General features: G+C 44.7%; 2 protein-coding genes across 4 annotated transcripts; one reads left to right on the top strand and one right to left on the bottom strand.

Annotated features, from left to right (window-relative positions):
- Window positions 1-564: 564 nt before the first annotated feature.
- On the top strand, window positions 565-9,665 carry LOC110982431 (uncharacterized). 2 transcript variants are annotated; one of them, XM_022240815.2, is made up of 4 exons: window positions 565-931; window positions 2,760-2,988; window positions 3,302-5,116; window positions 5,574-9,665. In XM_022240815.2, the coding sequence occupies exons 2-4, from the start codon at window positions 2,823-2,825 to the stop codon at window positions 6,329-6,331; spliced, it is 2,739 nt and encodes a 912-aa protein (XP_022096507.2). In that variant the 5' UTR covers window positions 565-931; window positions 2,760-2,822; the 3' UTR covers window positions 6,332-9,665. The 2 variants fall into 2 exon arrangements, with proteins under 2 accessions (XP_022096507.2, XP_086987608.1); XM_087131482.1 differs by lacking the exon at window positions 565-931 and adding an exon at window positions 939-1,564.
- A 326-nt stretch (window positions 9,666-9,991) lies between these two features.
- On the bottom strand, window positions 9,992-26,036 carry LOC110982397 (uncharacterized). Of its 2 annotated transcripts, none has more exons than XM_022240765.2 (12): window positions 25,808-26,036; window positions 25,508-25,676; window positions 24,767-24,835; window positions 24,161-24,361; window positions 22,209-22,266; window positions 20,539-20,672; window positions 20,302-20,422; window positions 19,343-19,501; window positions 18,249-18,360; window positions 16,731-16,816; window positions 14,632-14,755; window positions 9,992-14,254 (listed from the first exon to the last, which is right to left on the bottom strand). In XM_022240765.2, the coding sequence occupies exons 1-12, from the start codon at window positions 25,903-25,905 to the stop codon at window positions 14,062-14,064; spliced, it is 1,524 nt and encodes a 507-aa protein (XP_022096457.2). In that variant the 5' UTR covers window positions 25,906-26,036; the 3' UTR covers window positions 9,992-14,061. The 2 variants fall into 2 exon arrangements, with proteins under 2 accessions (XP_022096457.2, XP_022096456.2); XM_022240764.2 differs by having other exon boundaries at window positions 16,731-16,891; window positions 25,808-26,034.
- Window positions 26,037-27,461: the final 1,425 nt, after the last annotated feature.

The raw sequence follows: 27,461 nt of genomic DNA on the forward strand, positions 1-27,461 counted from the left end.
ATGGGTCATACGGGGGTACAGATTCATTTTTGGTGGTCGGACATAACCAGGACGATTACCTACTTCAAATCCAATCCAACGACCTTTCCATGTAAAAATTTATTACTATTGTTGCTCGATGATAATTTTTATCAAGGTGGAAGTAGCGTTTTGAAAAACACCTGAAGTTTTAGTACGGCGCTCCGCACTGGTCTTTTTTTTTTAATCGGTGGCTGTTAATCTTCAACTGTATTCCAGCTTCGGGCACGATCTGACTAATTCAAAATTCAAGATTTATTTCATTTTCTACGGCATAATAATCACACACGATAATAAAACTTTTAATAAATACATAAATATGATTGAATGATACGACCACACACTTTAGAAAGGATGCTTTAGAGGGGTACCCAATGAAAACAATGCTTGTATTTGGGCCCCGTTTGTAGCATAAGCATTACTTATTAAATTACAAACACTCGCACAAAACACACAAAGACAGACAAAACAAGTGATTACAAAGTTGTTGGCTGGGAAACAGAGGAATTAATTAAATTTGACAATTTTCAGCCAAACTCTCGATCTCGGAATTCTTTGCTCTTCAAAAATCCTTTTTTTATAGCTCCATGTTCAAACCCACCCCTAAACGCAGCAAAAGCCACAAAAGTTATACTCAAAATAACTTCTTCAGTTATCGCAGAACATTTCTGCTGATCGCTTGATCAGCCGTTGCCGAGAATTTCTTGGAACCCTAAGCTCAATTCCCGAAAAAAAATCCACGCAAAGACTTCTAAACTTTTGGTCATTGTTATAAACGCCAACATAACATTTATAAAGTTAAGTGTTGTTTGCAAAATGTCTCAAGCGCCCTCAGTGTCCATGCAGGGAAAATGGGCCACTGTCATGGCGGACTCCGAAGAATGAAATTTTGTTTCCCTGGCTGAAAAGAGTGGTAGGTATTCCGGCCATTATTTGCCATATCTCACGTCTCTCTCATCACATATTTCATGTATTTGTGACACTCAATAATCGTTTATTCATTCAAAGTTAAATAAATCGAGAAAAACTGCAGAAATAGGGTTGTAAATTTGACTATTTAATTCGAAGTAGACCCGTATTTTTCTCTTCGCTGTTCTCCGTTGATCTTTTTTCCGTGGACATGCAAATAAAGGCCATGTCAGAAAAACCGATGTTTCTAGTTCTGAATTTTTGATGGGAAACAAAGAGATATTGTTTACAGTTTTAATCGTTTGTCAGTGTAGTTGCTTTGACAGTCACACTGACTTATCTGCGTCGTAATGATGAAAATCTGGGGTGTTTTTAGGGGGGAATTGGATGTGGCACTGTTCGTGGTACTGGTGGTAGGCATATCGCACACGTTTACGACTGCAAAACAGTCGCGGTCGTGCCACGGTCATGACGGTCGTTTGAGTGCCGTGCTTGTTCAAGTTGTTGCACTGTGCCCGGCCCGCTGCCGAGGCCTGCGTTGGCCCGGTGATGAAAAAGGATGGGGAAGAGTTCCGGTTTCTGTCAGTGTCCATATACGGACGCCACTTGACACCCTGTGCACAAACCTATGAGACTGGTCTGAAAAATTTTAAGTGTTTTTCTTAGTAAACAACTTGGTAATTTCCCTCCTAAATTGAACTTTTCTGGACATGTTTTTGCTTTTTTCTAACTGCAGGGCATATTAATGGAACTTTTCCCCAAAGGACGTTCCAGCACCATTCGTACGGCCCTATATTCATCACAAATTGTCAAAATTATTTGTCACATTAAAAGGTCTCGGAGGGAATTCTCAAAATTGAAAGTAAAATTTTAACTGAAACATAGGCCTTCATGTAGGCCATGGCCTAATAAATCAGACAAATAGTTTTAAAAAATGAAATGAAACTTGAGTGTTAAAAGTTAGATTCTAAGTAAAGGGCGGAATGGAACATAAAACTTTACATCTGTTCTAAGGTATAGGGAAAAGCATAGGAAACAAATTTTAAAAATACAGAGATACAGGTATGCCCACTGCCAAAACGGCAACAATATATTAAAATATAGAACATGATGAAGCACAGTAAGAATGGTGGATGCCAACGAAATTGATATTCACACTTGCATACATGTTTGCAAAAAAAAATCACAGCTGCACACTTTAACTAATTGTTCCACTGTACAGACAGTCTTTAATTATTTTGTATACACAGGATTAATTTTACACAAATAATTATGGGTCCTCCCAAAATCCAGTTGTAAACTTTTTTGGGTGGGAAATGTGTTTTCCAGATTTGATCTGTCAATCTGCCTGAGCTGTTACCAAATCTTATTAAGACATGATGCTCACAGACAATAGTGCCCAAGTCGTTTGTGTGCACATGGTGTTTGTGAACCACTGATTGTCAATTAACAAAGTCTTTTCCAGTCAAATTCTGAAGTGACTCAAAAGTCAAGTGCCTTGGTACGGTGCACTCTACCCACTCTGTCCTACCTCTGTGGCCTAGATTTTTATCGATCAGGTCCAGTTCTCCATTTGGAATTGCAGTCCTTACCTGTGTGGATGGGTTTCGACGAGTATTTTCCAGGGTTGCCTGCAGATTCCTATAGAAATGCATGTACATGTATATACATGTACTTACTTCTTTCCAAAGGTGCATTTGGACACTTTTATTGTAAGATACAGGCTTTACCTGTAGATACAATACATTAGACATTGCAGAGACCTGTGAAAGTGGTGAAAAGGAAGAAGATAAAAAGATCAGAGACCAGAATTGAAATTGTCTTTTTGACAGTGGACATCGGAGATCAATCAACACAGCTCTCACTAGCTGATCCACTGCACTCAGTCAGCCAACATGGATCCCACTCTGCTGGATGAGATGGATTTCAGCTTCTCCTGTGACAGGTGCAGCTTCAGCACCAAGGACATGCTGCAGATCAAGCTGCACATGGTTGAACACAGGTACCAGGGGAAAGAACCCGGTAAAACGGTGGCAGCAGCGGGATCGGATACACCTAGTGGTACGTTTCTGTGTAAACTAGGGTTAAAGTCCGAGGAGATATATTTTATAGTGCTGCACCTACATGTACATCCAGACCATAGCTGTCTGCCACTGAGGCTTCAAAGGCGTTGAACCCATTTCAAATGAGATGCCCACAGATGGGTGCACAGGCTTGAGGTTGTTAATGCATTAATAAAAATAGCCAACAAAATAGGTATTAATAGCCCACTAGAGAGTTGTGTTTGAGTGCAATTTTTCTCATACGAATTTGCACAGCAACAAATTTTAATTTGCTTTTGGTGCCTAAAAATCATTCTCTCCTCACTGCACAGATCAAGCCAATCAAAGTTTATCCCAAGATGCTGGAGCCAAGAATCATTCAGAAGATGCTTCAACTCTGTCAAACAAGGACACGCCTAATGCCACACCCTTTGTATCAGACACACCCAGTGTGACCCCAGCTCTGCATTCTACCCAACAGAGCCGCACAGGTGACGACACACACCCTTCACCAGGACTTAGAGATAATGTAAGCTCGCAAGTGTCTAGAGAGAAGGATGGAAGCAGCAAGAATGTGGAGGAGAGAGAAGAAAAGACCGATCGCAGTGATCAGAATGCCAGCAGAGAAGCCACAGTGATTGTTTCGAGGATCGAGCAGTCCCTGAAGGAGATCAGCACTGCTCAACCCCAACCGCCCCAAGATGGAACACCCGGTCCAGCCAAAAGCACGGGCCTTGATTCCATTGCTGACCGCATTCACTCTCGCCGCCGACCTGCCAGCAAGAAGCCCCAGGAGGAACCAGAGGAGGAGGACGAGGAGTACGTCCCCTACCGACCCGTGAAGCGCAGTGCATCCCGGCTCAAGCGACACGCCAGGCGGGTCAACCGGCGGGTTGCTGTTGCAGCCGCACCCGGCCCAAGGGCCAGGGCCAAACTGCGGCCGGCCATCCCCTCTGACCGCTACAAGTGCCAGCACTGCCACTTTGTCTGCAAGTTCAAGCAGAATCTGCGTGCCCACATGCGGGGTTCACATCCGGAAGACTACACCAAGGTAATCCAAGAGAAGAAGGCAGAGCACGGAGGGCAGGAAAGAGGCAGGGAACCGGAGTCCCGAGTCCCGGAAGATGCCCATGAACCGGGGGGCGTCGCGGATGAAATCCAGTCCAACGTGGCTCCTGATCGTTACCAGTGCACCCTCTGCACGACCTTCTTCTGCCGCTTCAAGAAGGACCTCCATGACCACAAGAGTCGAGTCCATGGCATCCCAGCCCCAGTCTACAAGTACCAGTCCCGCATCCCCGAGAATCGCTACCAGTGCCCGCAGTGTGACTACGTCTGTAAATTTCAGCGGACGTTGCGGCTCCACTGCCGTTCGGCCCACCCCAAGGCGGCCAAAAGCCCCGAAGCCAAGGAGCGGAAGGAGAAGAAGGAGAAGCGGGCACTCGATGACCGCTACCGGTGCAGTGAGTGCGACTTTGCCTGCAAGTTCAAGGGTCAGCTCAAGAACCACAGGAGCGCGGCCCACAAGAAGGAGCGCCCTCCCAAAACGGTGCGGGAGCAGCAGTGCGAATTCTGCCAGAAGTTCATCCAGGGCACGATGCACCACTACCGGCGACACCTGAAGACCCACACCGGAGACAAGCCCTACAAGTGCACCATCTGCGACGCCGTCTTTGGCGACCAGAGTCGGCTGAACGCCCACGCCCCCATCCACCAGGAGGAGCGCAACTACCTGTGCGACCAGTGCGGCAAGAGCTTCAAGCGGGCCATCAACCTGCGCATGCACCGCAAGGTGCACCTGGTGGTGCGGCCCCACGGCTGCGAGCTCTGCAGCTACCGTTGCAAGCGTCACGACACCCTCAACCTGCACATGAAGCGCAAGCACCTCAAGATCCGTCGCATCCTCTGCGACACCTGCGGCAAGAAGTTCTTCAGCGAGAAGGAGTGCCAGCTGCACGCCGCCCGCAAGCACCTGCCCCGGCCCACGCCGTTCCGGTGCACCTTCTGTCCGGCCGCCTTCCCCTTCGCCTACAACCTGCGCGCCCACATGAAGAAGCACCCGGAGCACAAGCCGTTTCGCTGCGAGTACTGTAGCTTTGAGTCCCGCTCCAAAGCCAGTCTCCAGGATCACGAGAAGATGCACACAGGTGGGTGGCTGGCCTGCTGTTTGCTCTTAGTCTGGAAGGGTTGACTGACTCTATCTGCATTTCATAATAGATTGAAGAAAGACAGATTCTTGAAGCGGCTAACACCATTAAGCAAGTGATTTTTTTTGGTCCTCAGAAAATCAAGAAGAGCAACTTTGACTGTGAACTTGAGCACCCCAATTCATACCCTTGTTGGCAAATAAGATTTTCACTCACTAGGTCAACCTGTCCTAAATTCAAATGGAATTTGTTGAAGTGCGGTTAATCATCTTCTGAACTTGCTCAACGTTATACATTTCCATAGATCTATGCCAACTCTTTGACATTATCTCTACACATCCTGTGCAGCCATGTGCGATTTAGTACGATTGCATTAATGACTGTACATGTTGATATTTTGGCCATTTACACCTGTTCTCAGGGGTATAATGAGATATTCTTTTTTCCTTCTTTCCAGGAGAGAAACAGAAGAAATGTGAGATGTGCGATTATACCACCAGCACCAGCAGCAATCTGTACAAGCATCGGAAGCGCCAGCATGGTGTCGTCCTGAATCGCACCAAGTCACCGCGTGTCCACTCCCCTTCGCAGGACCGCCAACCTGTCTTGCCCCTGCCAGCTGCCGCCACCCTCCAGGGGTCACCCCATGTCTCCATGGCCCCCACGCCCCTCTCCACAACACCCCAGCCCCATCCCATGCTACCCACACCCGAGGGGCTGCACGTGCACCACATGCACATCCAGCGCCACCTACAAGGGGCGCTGTCGCCCCTTCCCAGCCAGATCCAGGGCTCCCCCTCCCCGGCCCTCACCCCCTCCGTCACCCAGTCTGTCACTGTCCCTGCTACCAGCAGCGGGCACATGGACCTGAGGAGTGTCCAGCCCTACGAGGAAATCGAATTCAAGGACCGCCGGGCAGTCATCTACAGCCGAGAGAAATCCCTGATCGGGTCCGTCATCACAGAGGCACTAGCAGAAGCCCGGAATGTCGTCCAGAACGAATTGTACAACAGTGGTCACGTGATCCAGTCCACCGTAGCACCTCCCCCGGGGCAGCACCAGACGGGGCTGCCCGTGACGACGACAATGGCGCCCCCGCATGCCAACATCGTGCCAGCCGAGAGCATCATTCATGGTACAATTCCGACCAGCGCTGGCATCCCCCCCAGTGGAGCTTCAGGTATTTTCAACAGCATCATGAATATTCATTACTGATCATGAATAAACAATTTGTCCAGAGAACATGAATGCCAATCAAGTTAAAAATTATTCCAATTTTTTAAAATAGAAAAAATAATCGTAGACTGTGCAGCTTAGTTTAACATTAACCACTACCAGCCGGGGACTCCGAAATCGGAGCCGTATGGTTTATATGTGTGGCCGGGGTCTCCAAACTCGGACAAAGGAAACAGGGCCCTGTAACAAAAGACCGTACTCCGAACAAAAGACCAGGCTGCTGGGCATGACCGGCATTTTTCACTCTCAAAAGTGGTGATAATCCAGCATTATTTTGAAACCGTATACCAGGGTTTGGGGTATTTAGAGCAAGCGGATTACCACCGGGGACAAAAGCTCTCCACCACCGCAGCGATGAGCCACACAGCACCGCTGAATGCTAATCTGGCCCCTATTGAAAAGAGGTCAGCAGTGCACTGAGCCAGGTTCGTGAACAAAAGACAGTTGTATAACACCGCACAGTCTGGGCTCTGTTTACAAGGCTGCAGGCCTGGCTGAAATATTCGGGCGTCAATGAAGGTCACCTGTCAACTTAGAGTAGTGCCTGAAGATTACTCCGTGCGGCTATAAACGACTGTTAAATGGAATGATGAATTGTTGAAGGATTTTGAAAACAGAAAAAATGATAGTCATGCCGGCCCAGCATCCTCAACGTTGAAAAATGCCCCGGCCCGAAGTGGTTAAAAGCACTTTCAAATCACCACCTTATAAACAATCATGCTATCGCTTGGAGAAGTCTTCAGAAACAAGTGTCAATGAACATTTTAACTTAAATTTCCTCCCACATTAAAAATGTAAAGTGCTGTGCTTTTTGTTGATTCAGCTGAAAACTGCAACGAGAAGTTAAGACGTGGGTGTGAATTTTGGTGAAGTCGTGGCCATGGTTGATCATGTCATATGCAAAGGCACAGATTCCAGGGAACCATTGGGGATATATCCCACACTTCTTGACAGGGAAACAGAAGCATGCTGATATGTGTGATCAGTTAAGCTTATGACCTGTTTTTTATACTTGGGCATACTTGTAGATTGGACAGGGAGGAAGGCAGAATTTGGTAACTCGAGGTTTTTTCTGAAGGGAACTTTGAGAAACTTCAAGGTCAACTTCCTGTTACCACCTGCTTCATTTTGCCTCGTTACTCCTGTCATGCATGCACGACTTTCGTAGTGATCAGCTTTTACTGATTTTTATCGTAGACCCCAGACACGCACTTGCAGACAATGAAAATCTGCACCCTTGGTTAATTACTCTAAAACCTGTAAAACTCTTGCGTAGTATAGATTTTGTGCGGGAATTCTGTTGTGTGATTATTGTGACCATTAGTTTGAGCTTCATTAACTATAATCGTTTCCTTAGCGAAGACCTTCATGTACTGTACATGTTTATGATGTTGGACGATGTCAGTTGTCTTGAAAATGTGAAAACAATGTGGATGTACATGAATTCAAATAGCATCAAATACTGGACGTGGATTGCCGATTGGTGGCAAAGCTTAGATTATGAGGGACAAAATGTGTATGAAGGTCTTCATACACATTTCGTTTAAAATTTAACATATTTAATGAAAACAATACCAAGGGTAGAATATTTCTCTCAGGTCAGCTGGTAATTATCACTTGTTTCTTTTGTCCCCACTTTAAGAGTTGAGAGAGATTGTGAATTGGAAAACCCGTACAAGTTCTTCTGCAAAACGAAATACTAGTATTTTCCTTTATTGCCAAATTTTGGGTCGTTTTGTCTGTAGCAGTGTTTGGAGATGGTCTTCAGGGATAGCGTAGAGGTACATGTACCTTGTGTATTTTTAAAGTGGACTGAAATTGTTGGCCTAATCATGTAAAATTAATTCCTTTTTAACATCCAACCTAACTGACAACTCAAAGACTGAGTAATTGGAACATGAATTAGAAGTAGACTTGGCCTAATTAGCCCGCGTAGAAGTTGAAGCGTCCAGCCTGTGAGCTGTCATTGATGTAATCATACAATCATGAAAACGCTTATAAACCCTCACACAGTGCATGAATATCCAGCAAATTTGGGAATTTGTCAAACCACAAAAACTGAGTTCTTGCATAAGTGTACATGTGGGTTATTTTCTAAATAACAATATACAATTTGTCACCCGCACTGCAAAAAGGTGTAGTCGTATAGTGCAAAAACGTGTAATGGCCCATTGCATGTGCTGAGGGTGAAAATACTTGGAAATATTTTGAGGCCAACCAACCAGAAAGCCTCTGGAAAACCCAGAGAGTGTCTAATTTAAGGTTAATGTTTCTGTTCGTTATGTTTAAAAGCATCTAAAAATGCACGTGTGATAGAATAAAATTATATGAATATATGCAAATGGCAAAAAACTTGAAAACGCAAAATGCCACTGGGATGAATTAAATATCAAATGAAGGTTTGGGATGTGATCATTTGAGTATATACTATATTATAATATATATCTCAAATTCAAAAATAAAATGTGGCATAATATACCTTTTGCAGAGCCGGTCACATTTGGGGGTCTATTTCATTTCTCAAATAGAGCCTAAACCATCAGAAAGGCCGTAAAACTACATTTTAAAAAATCCATGCTTTGGCCCCCTAACAAAAAAATCCTGTTTTGCCTCCCCCCCTCCAAAAAAAGGTCTCCTGGAACTGCCCTTGGAGTCGGTTTCAAATCATGGGATGAGTTACTCAAATACTAACAATTACTTAACAACCTCTCAGACAATGAAAAAAGGTTTTGAAAAATGTATATTGTGAAATTTAAAAATTCAAACCAATACAGGCGATTCACAATAGTACGCCACTGAGAGTTTGCGACACGTTGGCCAATCATAACGCACAAAATTTGTCGCCCCTTTCCGAACCCGCATTGGGTCGACAAATTTCACACATTGTGATTGGCCAACACGTTGCAAACTCTTGGTGGCGCACTGTTGTGAAACGGCCGTATTCATCACACGCTTTCATAATGGAGTATAACCACTCAGATCTATGGTTGGTAAGTGTTTGGTGAAAGGTGAGATTGAAGGCAATTGTCCGGTACATTTTTTCCTGTTTATTATAAAAGCTTGGTACTCTTGATACCCAGATATCTTTATTTAATTTTTTGGGCACAATGTTTCTTTACAATCCATGAATGTACTTACATGTACACCTCTAAAAGATGATTAGGCTGAAATGTATGGAGTTATAAAGGTGAATCCTTCCAAAGGTTTTTTCCTTGTTTAATGTTTACCGACGCTGTGTCAGGATAGTGGCATATGGATCCTTGTAGACAGTAAATGTGGAATTAAATTTGTATCACCATTCACCAGAAAGAAACCTGGCTTTGCTTCGTATTTCTACGATTTCTGAAAGGTCGGTCTTCTAGTTTGAAAAAATACGTACCATCTTTGCAGAGGCACACGCATTTTCGGATCTGGGTATTCTTTTGGCTATGCCAGAATGTTGCGCGACTTCGATGGCGCGCATTTCCGCACACATCCGTGCACATGTAAATATAGCGCTGACCGTCAAAAATCATGTGACAGGAATTCCCCAGTTCAGTTTGTTTTCCACTTCAGATGTGATTCTGAAGTCAAAGGCAATTCATTTCATAATTAGTCTTCTTCATTTTGAAAAAGAAACCACACGGGATTTCAAGAAAATTCTCTAAACCTATGTGACGAAATATACATGTACAGGTCATGTATATTTATTTCAATAGTTTACACAATAGGTACCTACACAGCTTTTATTGTCAACTGAAGCGACCACAGACATCAACTTGAATGATGGCCAGGTAGGTTACATAATAGGTTAATAATACACCTACGTATGTACATTAAATTTTGGACTGTCCATTCAATGTGTGCATAACCTATTGAGGGCGCTGTAGTCTTGGCTCTGAGATACCTTTGTGGAGATTCAGGCAGTGTCTGAATGTTGTGGCTGGCTGTGACTGAAAGCAACATGCGTGCCTATGGAAGCCGCTTGCTAGCAGCCACAAGCTGCTCCCTGCAGACATGTGCTGCTACTGCCGGTAGCCACAGCCAGGTGATTCAGGTACTGACCCAAGTCTTGGTCCCTCTGTGCGGTGTATGAGACAACATCTGGGGCCAGTGTCATGCAGTGTTGCACTCCAGACTCCCCACCACTTAAGACCAACACAAGACCTCCAGCGAGAATTCAGGTCACAAATAGGCTAATCATCATATGACCTGCAACAAACACATCCCTTTTTCACTGTTGGCCATGTTATTGCGACTGGTCTTGTGACCGGTCTTGTCAATAGTCTAATGTCTAATCTTGATTTAAACACTCAAGTAACCATTAAGCAGTGAACGTACTTGTCAACAAAAAACACCAGGGTCAGGCTGACCCGGAATCTGGGTCCGATGGGGCCTGACCCCTTTCCGGGTCATATAAAACATGACCCAAAAGGAGGTCATATTTATGACCTGTTTGGGGTCATATTTGACCCAGAAGGGGTCAAATATGACCCCAGAAAGGGAGAAATGTGACCCAAAAGAAAAGGGGGTCATATTTTGACCCAGAAAAGGGTCAGGCCTCAAGGGACCCAGATTCCGGGGTCAGTCTGACCCTGATGGTTTTAGAGTGAAGTGTGACATCATCAGTGCATAGGCCTATTACACTGTCTTCACAAAAATCTTCCACAACTATCTCCCCGCAAACAATACTACGAAATAATTTTATATTAATAATCCGTTACAGCTCATACACAGCTACGCAACGTGAATATTTTTCTTTAACATTCATATGTCTGTTTATAAAGTTTATCCACATAAAAATATTGTACAGGTTTACAAGACAAAATGCTGAAAGAAAAATTGGTTGTGGATCCCACATTATGAGAAAGGAAAAAAAGGAAGTAGAAACAATTCAAGTGATATTTTAAAATAGTTATAAAAAGAGTATGCCTAAAAACCAAATACTATTCTTTAATAGTTACATATATTGCCATATAAATACATTTGGCCAATGGGGAAAAAAGGCTAACTCTGTGTAGCTACAATCCTGGCCAAAACTTGTTCCTCTCAGTGTTGGGTCTCAGTGTGTGGTCTGCGCTCCAGCATGAGATGGCCACGTTGACCAGGGGGACTGGGAGACCTGGAAAGGGTATGGCTATTGACGCGTGTCCCAACAATTTTGTCCTGGACTGTAGCTACATTATCAATGTAACAGCTGCCGACTCCTGAACAGATCCATGATCACTGATCACCTTGTAATTGAATAATTCATCCCACTGCACAAAACAATTTACTGTTCGGACAGATGTTCCATTATACCAGTAAAATGGAAGTTCCATTGCACAGCGAGAAAATTCTCAACTTGCCTAAGTGACGAACCTCGGAAGTACATGTATTTATTCAAGAAAGGAATTCAGTCCAGGATTGACGCAGGTGTGGTGTGTGACCAGTAATGAGCAATTCACATTCAAGCAGTGGAAAGAGTAACTTTGTGAAGCGGAAAACAGCTAGCCAAACGCTGACATGTAAAAGGTTCCCATACTTTTGTACAGACCGGGTGTACAAAAAAGCTGAATTCGTGGGTCAACATCTGAACATAAAAAGCTGAAATCTGCTGAAAAGCTGAATTCTCGCACCCCTGGAAGCGCCAGGATGAAATGTTCCATTCCACTCGGCTTCAAGAATGGAATGGAAGAGTCCATCTGTCCATAAATTTATTCTGATACCCTTCTGCTTCCTACTTCTCATTACTTGTACAATGTACGTGTATGCTCACTGACAGTCATATCACAAAGGACACTGGGAAAATACACACTCAACCCTTTTTAATCCTCGGCACAGGAGAGTGAGTTCCATTCTCCGTTGACAATCGCAATGCCCTTGCACAACTCTTGTCTCGACCTTACCTAAGCCTTGGTAGGTCAGATGCAGCAATGATCTGTAGTCAGTTCCGGCTATCTGAAGTAATACTATGCTCAGCTAACAATTGCCCATAAAACTGGACGGTGCTGTTGTTGATATTTACAGGTGACAGTAAATTCAAAAATAAGCTGGAATATTGCCAACACATAATTACACACCATATCGGTGTGTAACAACTTTTCTCGGTTTCTTCCAACTCTCACCGTACATGCATGTTCATGCTTTTACCTTTCAAAACAACTCACCCTTCATGTCAAGTGTTTCACAGAGAGCCAAAGGCCAAGTTATAAGACCACAAGCTACGTCCTCGGCTAAAAGATGACCTCGACTGCAGGAATCGAAAGCCAGCTCTGTCAAATTAGCAATGCAATTCGATCGCGTGTAAAAAAACATCCGCGCACTACAATTCACATGCGACTGTTTCCGAAAAGCCATAACATACGCTGTACATCCCTCCGCATGAAATGGAAAGTTTTATGCTAAAACCATGCACAAATTTACGGAACAATTGCACTCGATACAATGATACAATTCCGAATAGTAATGTAACTTGAAATTTACAAGAACTGAAAGAGAGAAACAGACGTACTGCACCAGCACTCGTTTACAACAAGGCGACTACTTCAATTTTACACAACTACCCCCCTAACGGGCTAAAATGCATAAAGAAGTTTGATCCGTTTGCTGTCAAAGAAAGTGACAGAACACTTATTCAAATTGTTAACTGTGCTTGCCATTGCATCCCAAACACATTCTAGGGGTGCCTGTTTATTGGGGTAAAATTTTCATGTCTCAGAAGACCGCTTCGCTATGAGGCTACATTACCCTGGGCTACCTCAACTCTTTGTAATGCACTTTACAAATTTTAACGGCAGGTGAAGAAATCGGCTGCTAACGGGGAGTTTTCCAATCTGCAGCAATCGTCTCCTGCTCCCAGCCCCAATTTGGTCCCCACCATGCTTCCACAGATGAATAGGGGTCTCAGCGGATTAGTGTAAACATTGTACAGAGCTGAAGGATTAAAAACCACAAGCAGGTTCCTTCTGGGATAGGTTACGTGTACCAGTACTTGCAAACAATAGACCCCAGGATGGAGAAGTTCGAGATCAACAACCAGTCCAGAATCCCAGGCCAGTAGCCAGGCCGGTCTGAAAGGGATTTTTGTAACAGGGCGAGCTTATCGGGGGGGGGGCCCTTTTCAAACCGGGTCGAAATGGTCGCCGGCCCTAAGAGAGGGCATTTTCTACGGGCACTCGCTGCTTTAGCACGCAGGTTTATGTGTAACTAGGCACCGGATACAATGAGAAATCATGACCGGTTTCTGCTGGAATGTATGGTTATCCCATGTGCGCTGGCAGGGTGCGTCGACGACACCAGTTAGAAAACTTCCCACCAGCCTGTCTCGTCTTTGCCGTTGAGGGCCCACTTCGACTTGGTGTGGATGAGAATTCAAAGAAAAATGATGTTGAGTGGCCCGACAATAGTCACCAATGCATGCGCCTAGTATGGGTGGTGGGGACCAGTGCAGAGAACCTGTGACTCAATTCCACTCCACATAGTGTAACAGAAAAGTCATATTTACTTTGACAAAAGTAAAAAAAGGCAAAACTTTGGGTATTTTCATTTTGGTGAGCATATGAAATAATTCTGGAGCTGTGACTTGAGAAAATGGTCGCAAACAGAGATGAAAATTTTTCAAATCCTGTTTTGTGGTACACAATAAAAATTGCTGGACTGCCTGCCCGGTCTTTTTGCAGCGCACGGATTGCAGGCTGAATGTACGTGTACGTACCCCCAACGACTCCCCTGTTGGTCTAGCCCTGGCCCTACATCTGTCGGTTAGCCCCATGCATGGAGCCCTTGGCCAGGTTAGCCTGGGGCCCAGTGTAATGGCTGCCCTGTGGGCCCACGGCCAGGCTGGCGTTGTGGCCCTCGCGCCTCCCTGGACCGGCTACGTTCTCCTTCCTGGGTCCCTGCACAATGCTTCCATCTCTGCCCATGTAATCGACGTAGGTGTCACTGATGGAGATAAGCCAAAATCGGTGAACATTTCTCAGAATTGAAGGGCCCAAGCAACACAATTATTTCATTGAAAAAGGTTTAAACTGCACCCCTGGATTTCAATTGACCTTATTCTCAATTTTATTGAAATCACTATTTTCATTTTTAATTTGTAGAATTTTTCAGTTTATATGCTAATACAAATTTACATATTCATGAACAAAACTGTGACATCATTCCAGGCACTCAACCTAAATGTTGCACTAGTTGTGCACAAAAAGGCTGTAATTTTATATTTTGTGGTTTAAATTTTTTTTCTGTAAGCAACCATTTGTCAGAAATATTTCCAAAGAGCAAATCTGGGGATAAAAGAGGCAGGAAGGAGGGTGGCTTACAGCAAGTTTTTCTTGTCCGGGCCATGAACCAGCGCGGCGTCCGGTCCCTGGGCCTTGAAAGAGTACAGGGAGTGAAACTCCTGCTTGGGTGCTCGCTCAGCCGATCTTGTTCGACGTGCTGCACCTGCAAAGGGCCGCAAACAAAACAAACGCAAAATGGTTGAATCCCACCTGTGATTGTGAGGTGACATCTAAATTACTCAGCCACAGTCGGTAAATGGCTACACCTCCTAGCCAGTGACTTTCATAGAAACACGTGCTTCTCTCAGCCAAGACTAAGAAAATGGATGAGGCTGAGCACTAGGTCAGAGAGTAGCCAGACCAAGCACTCCTGTTGATAACAACCATGTTTCATGGGCTGGGTACCTGCCCTACCCTTTCCCTCTTCCCAAAATGAGTCAAACTTCATGGTCATGATCCTGGTCTCCTTTCACAAAGGTCACTGACGCTCATATACATGTACAGAAATTCGATGTCAAACTCAACCTTTGTAATACATACGCAAGATCTGACTTTCACTTCTCAGACTGCAGACTCAGCAGTTGAGAGTGAAAGACGAATTTGAATACGACTCTCTTTTTTCTTCATGCAACTTAGGACTAGGGCTCTACGAGCAAAGATCAAAAGTATTTTTCCCAGTCTGACGTGGGCGCGCGGGAGGTAGAGGCCCATTGTTCTTAATCTTCCCGTACTCCTGCAAGGGCTCCGTTCAGAACACGGGATCACGCCAGGAACTACATAACAATAGCTCAAAGAAACTCATGCTGGCATGCTTGCAGTCCTATCGTTGATTCTTTCTGGCGGCCATGTGACCGAACTGAAGGAAGCTTTGTGCATACTGCGGCTAAAGCCTGGCTGCCGCCACCTGCCCTACTGCAGCATTTGCATGCCGCTGACATGCTGACTGTCCATTCACAGCCCATGTGTATATAAATGGACATGCGTTCCCGTGGCGGTGCTGGGAATGCGCTTGCTTAATCTCACTCAAGTTTTAAAGAGTGTACAAAAGGAAAGACGAGGGAACCAAATGACAATTTAACAAAAACACACCAATTTTTTTTTTATGATTTATTTTTACACTCGAAAGTTTCGAAGTGCAAAATGGTGCACACTCAAGCGATTAAAAAGGAATGATCATGAGGCTAAACAGGAAAACCCCGAGCTGGCCTGCCACGGACAAATGCGACAGCAAGGTGCTGTGAGCAGCATCTCCCCACAGTGTGCGCCAAAGAAACAAACAACATGGAAGAATTGTCACAAAAAGTGCACAGATTTGGTGGTACACAGACTTGGGGTACAATACTGGATTTTTTCCTTTAGTCTGATTTAAAGCACTTCTGCAGGATTTTTGGTATCAGCTGCAGGGACACTTTTCATCATCAAAATCAACGTATAAGCTGCAGCTTATTTTCTAAAAATTATTACCGTGCCATAGTACGCTTTTGCATAGTTGCCAGACATGTTTATACACCATGCGGTGTAGTTGTATAACGAAGCTTTCGCTGTGGAATTCGCCAGAGTTGACTTGTAATCTTTCGCCGGCCTTGTACATGAACATGCTGTGTATTTAGTGCATGTATCATAACTTGTTGTGTTTCGCATACTTCTGCTGTTGCGGGCGTGCATGCACACAGGGAACAGGTTATTAACATCACAAAGGATGCACACAATGGAATTTCTAATGAGCTCCAGTCCTTCCCTTGACGCTTGCCTAAGCCGGGGAGTCTTAACCAGGAGAACGGGTTTATTGTTGGATTTAGTTAATCCCTGAGCAGAATGGGAGGAACATCACCAAGTGAAAACTTGGCTTAGGGTTCACCTTTGTGACAGGTTACTCAGATCTTACTTGGGCGACTCATGACTCAGACTCAATACTAAAAACTCTGACCCAGACTCAACCTCTGCAACTTCAAACTGCAGGCTTTGGAACTCAAAAATACCCAGATCTGACTCAAGTGACTTCTGACTCATGCTTTGACTCAAACATAGACACTCAGGCTCAACCTGTGTTACTCACAGCTGCGAGGTTCAGCACTCAAAAAAAATTACTCAGACACAAACCTTTACTCAGGAGCAAAGTTTTTTAAAACAGCACTCACCTTTTGCTCTGGCTGCTGCCTTGGCTTGCCTTGAAGTGGCGGGGGCTGTCGGGGTGCTCGGCAGACTGGTTGATTGCCTGGATGCACTAGCAGGGGTTGGTAAAGAGGTGGAAGGCGTCGGTTTAGAGACAAGAGTTGCGGACACAGATGATGCAGGTGCACTGATGGTCACCAGACGGGGACCCAAGACACACGAAGAGAAGAGACAGAAAGCGTGCATATGAGTGGAAAGTGTGCAGACAAACAGAAACTCACGACTGCTGTGGACTAATCAAGACACCATTAATGTGGGGGAATTCCTCCCACACTCACATCACATGCCTTCTTGACGAATTTTCTTAAAGAAAAGGCCGCTGGGGATGGGGGTGTTTTTTACCCACCACTCCTTCACCGTGCAAATGCACTTTGACCCAGCCAAGCATGACACCTTAATACACAGACTGTGGAAAGTAAAAAAGAATATTTAAACAAGTGTACAAGTCCTCCGTGGAACAAATAAGGAAAATTATGTGTGTTTACAGGTCATCCGGCGTGAAGAGGTTAAAAAACATTTTTGATACGTCACAATAATTTTAGGTCCTAAAAGACAAAACATATGCACTTCACCAATTGCAATGAAATCACGTCAAGGCAGCTTGTGAAATATTGTCCAAAAATGGATGCCAGATGTGCAAACTCAAGACAAATTAGTACACCAAACATAAAAAATTCCAAGGAGCTGTCCAGGATGCGTGGCTAACTCGCACATGTCGATAAGTCAAGTTACATGGTACCGCTGTAGTAATGGCTCGTAACTGTGGTAGCCTGATTAGTCAACACTTTTGCACAAAATCAGAAGTTTTAGCATCACAATAGTCAGTTGGGGATGACACATAATTTAGACAAACCAGAGACTTACAAAGGACCACGACTGCTAGCACAACAGATCTGAATGTGATTGGAGACTCTATCTTATACCATAGACTCAGCACTTGGTCTTGCACCAATACTCACATCAGCCTAGCAACAACTCAAACCTCAGTTAAGGCATTGTCTAAAATTGTCTTTGAGTCTTGAGTCACTTTGTCAAGACTCAGTTTTATGACTCAAGAGTCACATTTGAACTGAGTCACTTAAAGACAGTCTTCAAGTAAGTCACTCAAAACATACTGGCACCAAGTAGAGTCTAGATTCAGCCTTACAGTGAGAATCTCAAGACTCAGTCCAGCAAAATTAAACTTGAGACTCAGTCTTCAGTGACATGATTACAACCCAAGTCTCAAGCAAATTGAGTCAAAACCTACATCTTCAAATTGACTCACTCAACACTCAATCTTGCCAAGTGAGGCCCCAATGCAGAGCAGGTTCGAGTGACAACCACAGTCTGACCAGCATCATGGCAATATGAGAGTGATGACGAGGTATTATAAAACAGTTCAACTCGGGTGATTCCAGAGTAACTGTATGGTGATTCTCTGAAAGCAATTGACCGCAGTCCAACGAGTTAGCTGCACTGTTTTCAGCGTCACAAATTCTCACCTTGTTTTTGGCTGAGGGGCTACTACTGTGGTGGAAGTGCTCGCTCCCGAGCTTCCCACTGATGAGGTGCCGACGGAGAAGCTCGTGGACGTGGTAGAAGCTGTTGTCTTGGCTGGAAAAGAAGAACAAATCAGACGGTTTCTCAACAAACAAAATGCTCTCTAGGGACAAAATGCCAAGATGGCCCATGCCTGAACTACCTGGATATGGCTAGTGGCTTGCAACCTGGCTGCCATAGACTCGTGCATGTCTGCCAGCCATAGCCACGTAATTGGGCCACAGTTATGATCCGGCTACTTTTGCGTAATTTTCATCTTGTGCACATGCTCAGCTGCATTCTTCTTCTTCAAGCATATCATTCTCATCAGCGTCAAAAGAGCTCCAGAGAGCAGTTCTTAAGCCAGTTATCTGCCCCGACCGGGACAAAAGATGGCATAATTTTCCTAGCAACAGAGGCTTCTTTGGTGGGAACTGCACTTCGCTGGTTCTCAACCGACTACTAAATGCCTGTATTGCCAACAACATAAACCCTTCCCACCAAACATGGATCTTTTCAACTGAGGAGGGGGCGCTTCTGCTCAAAGTGGATCAACTGAAGATTTATGAAATACCTGTACACCCCCGGATTCCAAATTCACAAGGAAGGTCTGTGGACGGGGCAGTCATCACAGGTCGTGTCCAAATTACTTGGCTGTGGCTAGAAACAACACACAATTCAGTGTGTAATGGCCGCAGCCATTGCCATAAACTCGGGTGTAACTTCAAGCCACATCCAAGTACTTCGGACACAGCTTGAGGCATGTCAACACCACTGTTCAGTCACGACTCGTAGGTTGGGGGGATCATCTGCCATCCCGCTTTAACTAAGCTGGTGCACCATCTGCCAACATCACCTCTGATTTGGTTAGGTTTCACCAAGCTGGCTCTGGGGGAGGTCAGTCCCAGCAACTTTCTCTGAAGGCTGCGTGTTGAACGGATTCTATTTGTTGGACCATTTTCAAGCTTCGTGTACGGTTTCTGAGGCACACGTTCTGACAACAGATATGTTTACCAAAAAAAAGTCCATAGACATTTGCAGGTTCTGCCCCTTTTACCTTTGGTGTCGCTTTTCTTGGCGTCCTTCTTGCCGTCGCTTGAGATGGTCATGCGGAGTACCTGCGTGGCCTTGGCCTGGTTGTAGTGAGTCGTCTCCAGGGCCAGCTCAACGAGGGTCTCACTGGCCGAGGGGAACATCTTCTTCAGATTGTCAATCACTGGAACCCCACCAAACAAAATGCGTCAATAACATAAATATTGACTTCTGGCGCCAATGACATTACTTTGGATTTTTTTTATCATTGCCTGCTAGCGATACCCACAGCTGTACTAAATTCAAGCCAGTCACCTCATCCCAGCAAACTCAGTGGTCGGGTGGTTCAGACGTCTGCACAAGTAAGTGGGAAGTTGTGGGTTGGAATCCCCACCAAACAAAGTTGTGGGGTCTTTCGGGCAACTCTCGGACCACACTGGGAATAGGGAATATCTACGCTGGTGTCAGGATAAAACCCTGTATAAAACTGACTTGCCATCCACACTCATCTGGGGATCCAGGCTCCCTGAATTCTTACTACCCCTGCTCATCGGACCCATAAACATTCCTCCGACTACCTCAGCTCCCCGGGAATACAAAGCCCAAGGTTGCCATTTTGGGTACAAACGACTAATCTAAACGCAATCACGATTTCTCCCCTCTGAGGTCCCCATTTGTACTCCTGGGTGGAGAGAGACACATGGGCGTAAAGTGACTTGCCCAAGATCACAGCATGTAGCCAGTAGCTGGATTCGAACCCCGTCCCCACGTTCACGAGTCACAAATCATATAAACCAACTGCCTCCACACAACATTTCAGCACCCATGTTAGTCCTTTTCAACCATCCCACATCCATCAAAATCTTCAATTGCAAGGTAACGGGCAATGATGCACTTTCTCGCATGCTTGATCCTGACAAATGACCAATCGGCCGTTTGACATCTTCCGAGTGAGCGGCCTGCTGTGCCAACTCTCACACTTACTCTTGCTCTTCACTGCGGCCGTGGGCTGTTTCGGGGGGGACGTTGACGCAGCTGCTGAGGGTTTCGCCATAGACGCTTGAGGCTTGGCAGCTGCTTTGGCCATTGGGGCTGCAGTTGATTTCTGCGGAATGGAGGGGAAGAAAAAAAAAGGGACACTAAAAAACATTTAGGGCAAGATGTTCCACGTGCCGACTCTGACAAAACAAAATCCTTGACTCCAAATCGCTTTGCCGTTACCTTTTTGTCCTTCTGGGGTGTCATACTCATCAAGACGGTCGTCGCCTTTCCGCTGTCCCAGGAGCTCGTCTCCAAAACCATCTCCACGACGCTCCTCTCAATGCCAGGGAAGGCCTCGTCCAAGTTTTCAATCACTGTTGTGGAGGGGACAACAACTTTTCAAAATGAATCCTCTTTGGTGTACTTTTCAGAGTTCTTGAATTTTTTGAGGAGGGAAGAGAAAGAAGAACGTTATCTGGGACCGGTTTCCCACAGCTACCTGGGGAGACTCACCCCGAAGAATTCAAATCCTCATCAAAGAAAGTTATAAAAAATTATTGCTATTAGCACCATACCTCCTTACACACCCGACAGTAAAATCCTTACCGTATAACCTCGATACCTTGAACTTCAAGGGGTTGAAATAAAAATTTGAGTCATCCGAATTTCAAGCTAGCGAAAATGCCTGAGTTATGGAGTCACAATAGGCCTACACATTATGCATTTACTGTTTGTACACAATCGAAATCATCCTGCTCTATAATAGCAATTTTTTATTGGCTATTCCCCTTTTCATTATATAGTTCTACTCACAAATCATTATTTTTCTGAGTACCTCAAAGATCCTTTTTCTACCGATGGGAAAGTTAACCGCTGTATCTGTGTCTGGCAAAACTGTTTTGAGTCATTTGTCTTATCACCTTTGAAGCGCGATGCGCAGTGCAAAGTCCGAGCTTGTTTTCACTCAGGTTTTACTATGTGTGGTCACATGACCTGTCCTTTTGCAATCACATTGTCAAAGTAAAGCGTCAGCCATCGTAGCGTGGGCAAAGTTCGCGCCTGTGTACTACACCCTGGGCAACAAAGACAGCTCCATTGAACAATAACAAAGGAATGCTTTTGTTGCAGCTCAGTTGACGAGCTTGTGACTTGAATTCAGACTGGGGGTCTAGTGTGTTGGTCTTATGAAGGTCTTAAGTGGTCTCGACTACAACGCTGTCGCATAATTTCATAGTAAGCATGATATGAGCACAGATCGCTAATATTGACACTCACCACCACCCCAAAAGGATGACCGTTGTTCACCTTCCGATTCGGAAGTATGAAAAGGGTCTACATATTCATCAATCAGAATTGCCGGTCGGAGTAAACTGTTCCCAGGGCACGGTAAATGGCAAAATGAGCATCTCGCAAGTGGAGGTGAATGGACCACTGAAAATGGACCTTTCCCATGAAATATGCAAACAAGGCAGGCACATGCGCATTACTACCACTGGTTGGCAAAGTTGCTTAAATCTATGACATAACAATACAAATCTCCATGCGTGCACCACTATCGCTGTTTCTGTTCTAGAATAGTTTGACATGAGTGCCAAACTCAAAGACAAGGAATTTTTATTTTCCAACCTCAGGACACTGAAAACTTCACTTAGTTTCAAGAAAAGAGTGCTCAAGTATCGGGCAAAGGCTGTAACATGGTTTTGACTGACCTTCAACGCCCCAGGTTATGGTTACTAGCAGCTCGCCTACACTGCCGACAGTGTTGACGGCCGCACTTGCCAACCAGTGGTAGTGCGCATGCGCCCGTCTAATTTGCATATTTCATGGGAAAAGTCCATTTGGCTCTCGATCATGAATATGCATGAGGTGTGGTTAACATCATTCATTTGTTAATAGATTTGTCAACTCACTTGCTCTCTTTTGTCCCACTGTTAGTTCAACCCTCTCAGGCTCGGTTCCGAATGACGTCTGAAAAATAGAGTTACACAAATCATAGAAAATTAACACACTGAGAAGCTTTCCCACAATCAGGGCCGATTTCACAGAGACAACAGTCACACTTTGGACAGTACTGCCGTTTTCATTTATTTTGAACTTTAACCAATAAATACTTCTCCAAATTCCAACATTTGGCATTACTCAGTTTGTTAGACACCCAAATAAAAAAACACCCGACCTTCATGATGCTAACTGCCCTAAAAGCTGCTTCTCACAGAAACAAAGCCTCTCCAAGAAATCATTCACTTTGACATGAGGAAAATGCAGTGAAAGACACTTTAAGAAAGCGCTTGGATTACTCACATCTGTTATAAGAAAATCAAATCGTTTAATTTTCTAATGGCCAGCACAAATCGGTTTTGTTAGGTCATATACAATGTACACAAATCCAGGCGTGGATTGGGGGAGGGGAGTTGAAAGCCCCTTCCCTGACCCCCCCAAAAAGTTTAAAAATGGGGGAAATAATAAAAAATCAAGCTAAAGTGTATCGATACAAAGGTAAGTGCATCGATACCATTGTAACATGTAACGTCTCATCAACGTTTCCGCTTGTCTGCAAAATGAGGCTTTAAAAATCTCCAGCCTGACCCTCCCTGGAAAATTTCCTAGATTCGCCCCTGCCTATCCCTACTTGTTACATCTCCCACAGGTGCATGTGCACGTGACCAAAGCTGTGGCTACCTAAGGGTTCAGAGCTAAATACACTGTCCGTAAATGATTTGGGACAGGTTCACTAATATTCAAATTCTTGGTTTTGGAGACAGGTGATTCCATGGACTGGATTGGGTATTAAGAGCGTGGTTACGGTTTTCAAATCCTGCCTTTGTCTCTGACTGGTTCCAAAGCAGCAATTTTTAGGGCTTCAGTTTCCTTGGTGGGCATCCGCAAAATCACAGGCAGATTCCTTTTTGTGCTCTGAAAAATTTTCAATCCGGTTCCCGCAGCTAACATTTGGAACAGTGGAAAGGTTTGAAAAAAGCCACTGGTATTAAAGGCCCTGCGTGAGACCTGATGAGGCTAAAGTGTGGCCGTGCGACAAGGGTAAAGAGAGGACGTTTCCCTAACACCAATGGCACGTTACTGTGCACCTTTTCACAAGCTTCAAAATCAGGCCGATCTTATTTGTAGGCATGCAGTGCAGAAAATCACCACTACAATGAAACAGTGGTGAAGACACGTTCCCCTAAAGCCCATCACAAGTTCTTTTATTTTTTGTTGCAAGCAAAAGAGGATGAGAAATAACTGAGGAGAACCTGCTGCTTGATCCGCCACTGGACTGCTTGTGGCGGGCTTATAAAGACATGGAATCATCAACTTGCCAGGCATACTGATGTGTTTGTGAGGACGTGTGAGGACCCATGGCAGACATGCGAGGACTTGTGAGGGGTTTGTGAGGACTTGTCATGGAATAGACTAAAACAGTATCCTGAAGATCACAGAGGTGATGAGATTGGTGGATGTGATCATGGTCCTCTGCGGGGGTAGACTGTGAAAATGAAGGGTGGCTGATATGGTAACCACAGCAACTCACTTCACTTGATAGTGAGCCTACACCAAGGCAGCAGATGGCAACAATGTAGATTGAGAGGAGCATGGTGATGATGGCGACAGAGCTGATGACTACGGAAGCAAGGACGGCTCCGAGAGAGTCAGACAAGCTTAACATTTGTATTAGCATAAACACCACAAAAGGCATTAAATACCTTTAAAATAGAAAAACAGAAACTCAAAAACAAGGTTAAGGGAAAAACAAAGTTGCTTTTTTGAGGGCTGTGGTCACACAAAAAATGCACCGCATCAACCCTGCAGTGCCCTGAGAGGGTTATAGGGCTTCCCCAATGAAGACCCACGAATAGTCAGATACCTCATGATAGTCACTGGTCACTGGAGTCCGGCTGCGAGCAGCCGACTGGACCCGGCGCCGCTCCTGCTCCTTCTCGATGCGCTGCTGGGCCTCCTGCTTCCGTCTCTCGGCCTCTTTCTCCTCCCTGGCACGCACAAGCTCCGCCTCCCGCTGACGAGCTTTCAGCTGACAACTCTGGCACTCCTGGTTTGCTGACGGTACCTGTTTTTGATTTTTGCAACACGGAGGGGTGATATGTTTCTTTCAGGAGCTGCAAGCTTTGAGGCAGGGAAGGGCATTTGCAAATTTTAAGAAAATTTCAGAGCCAAGCATAGGTGGAAAATTGGAATAACCCATCAGGTATCACATGCATATATCTTGAGTCAACATTTCCTGGAATGTGGGAAAATGTTTCGTCCATTTTTTTGGCCCTTTCCTCCAGTAAAATTTCTCTGGAAACACCTTGGAGATTTCAACTCCCCCCTATTCCACTTCAGTTCAGACCTCAGCCATTCTGCCTTGCTGGGACCTAAACGCTACATGTAGCTTCGAGAAGCCAGCCAGTTGCTGTTTTTTATGAGTTAGAGCAGTTTAACTGGGAGCTGTATTTGAAAAACAAACTCTCACCTCGTTAGTGTGGCATATCTTACATTTTGGTTTAGTAATGGGTTGTAGAGGAATCGCAGGGCCACCAGGCTGAAAAACAATTCAAAGGAAAAGACGACTAGGTAATTCTGTGGTAATTCAGACTGACATTGGAAGGGGCTTTCACGTTGTATCGTGTTCTATCTTATGGCGATAGTAAGTTAGGATTTACTCTAAGGTGCTGTCTGTTTACTGGAAGTATCCCTCTATCACACAGATTTCTTTTGAAATTTCAACTTTGCAAGGATTAGGTAAAGCTATGTGTCACCATGGTAACAGACTGGCAGTTTCACAACCTTTTTTTTTTTTTCGAGTATACATGTACTGGGGAATTAAAACTCAAAGAAGTTAGCCAATAAACAGTTGCCATACATTCATGAAATACACAGTAAAAGTCCCGCTTTGCTGAACGTAAACATCCTTTAAAATTAAGATGCATGTCTCCTGAAAACCAGGGATTCTTAAAACTGAGGATGCTACATCTCATGAGAAGCAGTGACGAGAAACTCCACACTTAAAAGTCAAACATTAAAAACAAAATAATAACAAGGAAAAATCCTGTCAGGACTGCGGATACCTATTGTTTTGTTTTTGGTTTAGGCCTAAATGTGGGCTCAAACCCTTCAAGCAATGTATATTAAAGTTCAACCTAATTAAATTTACAGGTAAGACTGTTACTGAGACTGCATAGGCCTAGGCCCATAGGGCTTATTATATATTTACCGACGGCGTCCAAGCAGACCGTTGCGGCATTTGGGGGGATCTCTGGTAAGGGCTGGTGGCAGGGCCGGGGGCTAAACCGCCGATGCGCTGCTGCTGCTGCTGTTGCTCGTAGTATGCCTTGCGCGGGTCGTGCCACTGGGTGGACCGAGTGGTGTGATGAATGTAGAAACTGTTTAATTAAAAAGAAAGATGGATCCATGATGTAGGCCTATTAAGTTCGACATTTTTCATTGACATGATCATGATGATGTCCGACATGACACACGGCGGCCCGGCCTTGGCTCAACAAACTGAACTTACTATTTTTTGGTGTTGTGGTCGTATTTGGCATCCCAACCTGGTGGAAGGGGCATTTTGGCCCACCAGGGACCTCCTCCGGGATGCGCTGCATAGGCCATGGCTGAAATTTTCCGTGGATTTGTGATGCGATTCTATTCACAATCAGCACCCGGTCCACCTCAAACAACTTTCTTCGCGACGAGCTAGCTACTGGTAAAAATGTCTGGCAACTGCCTCAACCAAGCCGTTACTGTGTTAGTGATGGGCGTATCCGGAACCCGTACTATAGTACTATCTCTGTGACTCGTAATTTTTTCCACTAAACTTGTGTAAGTCCTTCTGAAATTAGTGTTCAACATGTTCAAGCATGGCAACGCGACACAAAAATGACGCAGAATTTCCCTTTATAGAGTACATGTACATGTGGCTTGTGTATCGGGAGGGGTGATCAAAAAGATTTCCTAGCCCTTTGACTCAGTAAACTTCCCCCCCCTAAAAAAATTATTTTGGCCCCATTTATTCTGATACTTGATTTCCAGTTAAAATTTTCTTGATTTCAAATTGCATTTTCTTCCGTGATTTTGCTGTTTCACCCACAGAGCATGCATTGTTTTGAGTGTTAAGAGAACACCCTTTTTTTAAAAAAAGATGTGAACAATAAAGGAATGTTTAATATTATCAAACATTTCCGAGGCCAACAAAAATTGAACAAATATATGTTTCTGAGTGAACTATGATTCGTGTCATGTCTTTTATGATACCCTAGCTTGGACGGATCCAGGTTTGACTTGAAGGTGGTTTATGTCGTTTTTTTCCCATGCATATTCTTACTTTGGTTGGTTTGTATTGCATTTTGAGATGTTCGTGAGCAAAACAGTGGTTTCGTACCGTGGCAACGTCATTTCAGTACATCCAGACAGATTCAACCAAGAATGCCACATTCCGAGTTAAACTGAGACTCAAAAAGTTTTCACGTGATAAAGCAAAAGCTTTTAGTGTTGCGTAGTCGAGACCATCACAAGACCAGACACTAGACCAGACTCAAGACCATGCACAAGACCAGTCTATACCCAGCAAGAAATGAGAGACCGAGGGGTACCCCCCCAACATGTCCAATCCCTATACACATTCCATACTATTGTTACTTAACACATCCCCCCCAAGATGTCTGAAAGGAATTCCCCAGATTCCTGCGAGACAATGACCAACACAAAGCAGGGGGGGTTCTCTCCGTCTCATACCTTGCTGCATATGAGACCAGTCACAAGTAACAGGTTGAACAATAACAAAGGAATGCTTTTGTTGCAGCTCAGTTGACTAGCGTGTGACTTGAATTCAGACTGGGGGTCTAGTGTGTTGGTCTTATGAAGGTCTTCAGTGGTCTCGACTAAAACACTGTCGCGTAATTTCATAGTAAGCATGATATGAGCACAGATCGCCAATATTGCCACTCACCACCACCCCAAAAGGATGACCGTTGTTCACCTTCCAATTCGGAAGTATGAAATGGGTCTACATATCCATCGATTAGAATTGCCGGTCGGAAGACCCAGGGTGGAGTCGAATTTATTCCATCACTCACTACTGTCAACAACAAAATGGCACCATGTAGACTCTTTCGTTATCCGTTAGTTCAAAGTCGGTCGTTGGATTTACTCTTGGCATCAATTCGCTT

This window comes from Acanthaster planci, linkage group LG21, assembly GCF_054643075.1.
Source record: "Acanthaster planci isolate LZ-2023a linkage group LG21, COTS_SCS, whole genome shotgun sequence".
NCBI classification, from domain to species: Eukaryota; Metazoa; Echinodermata; class Asteroidea; order Valvatida; family Acanthasteridae; genus Acanthaster; species Acanthaster planci.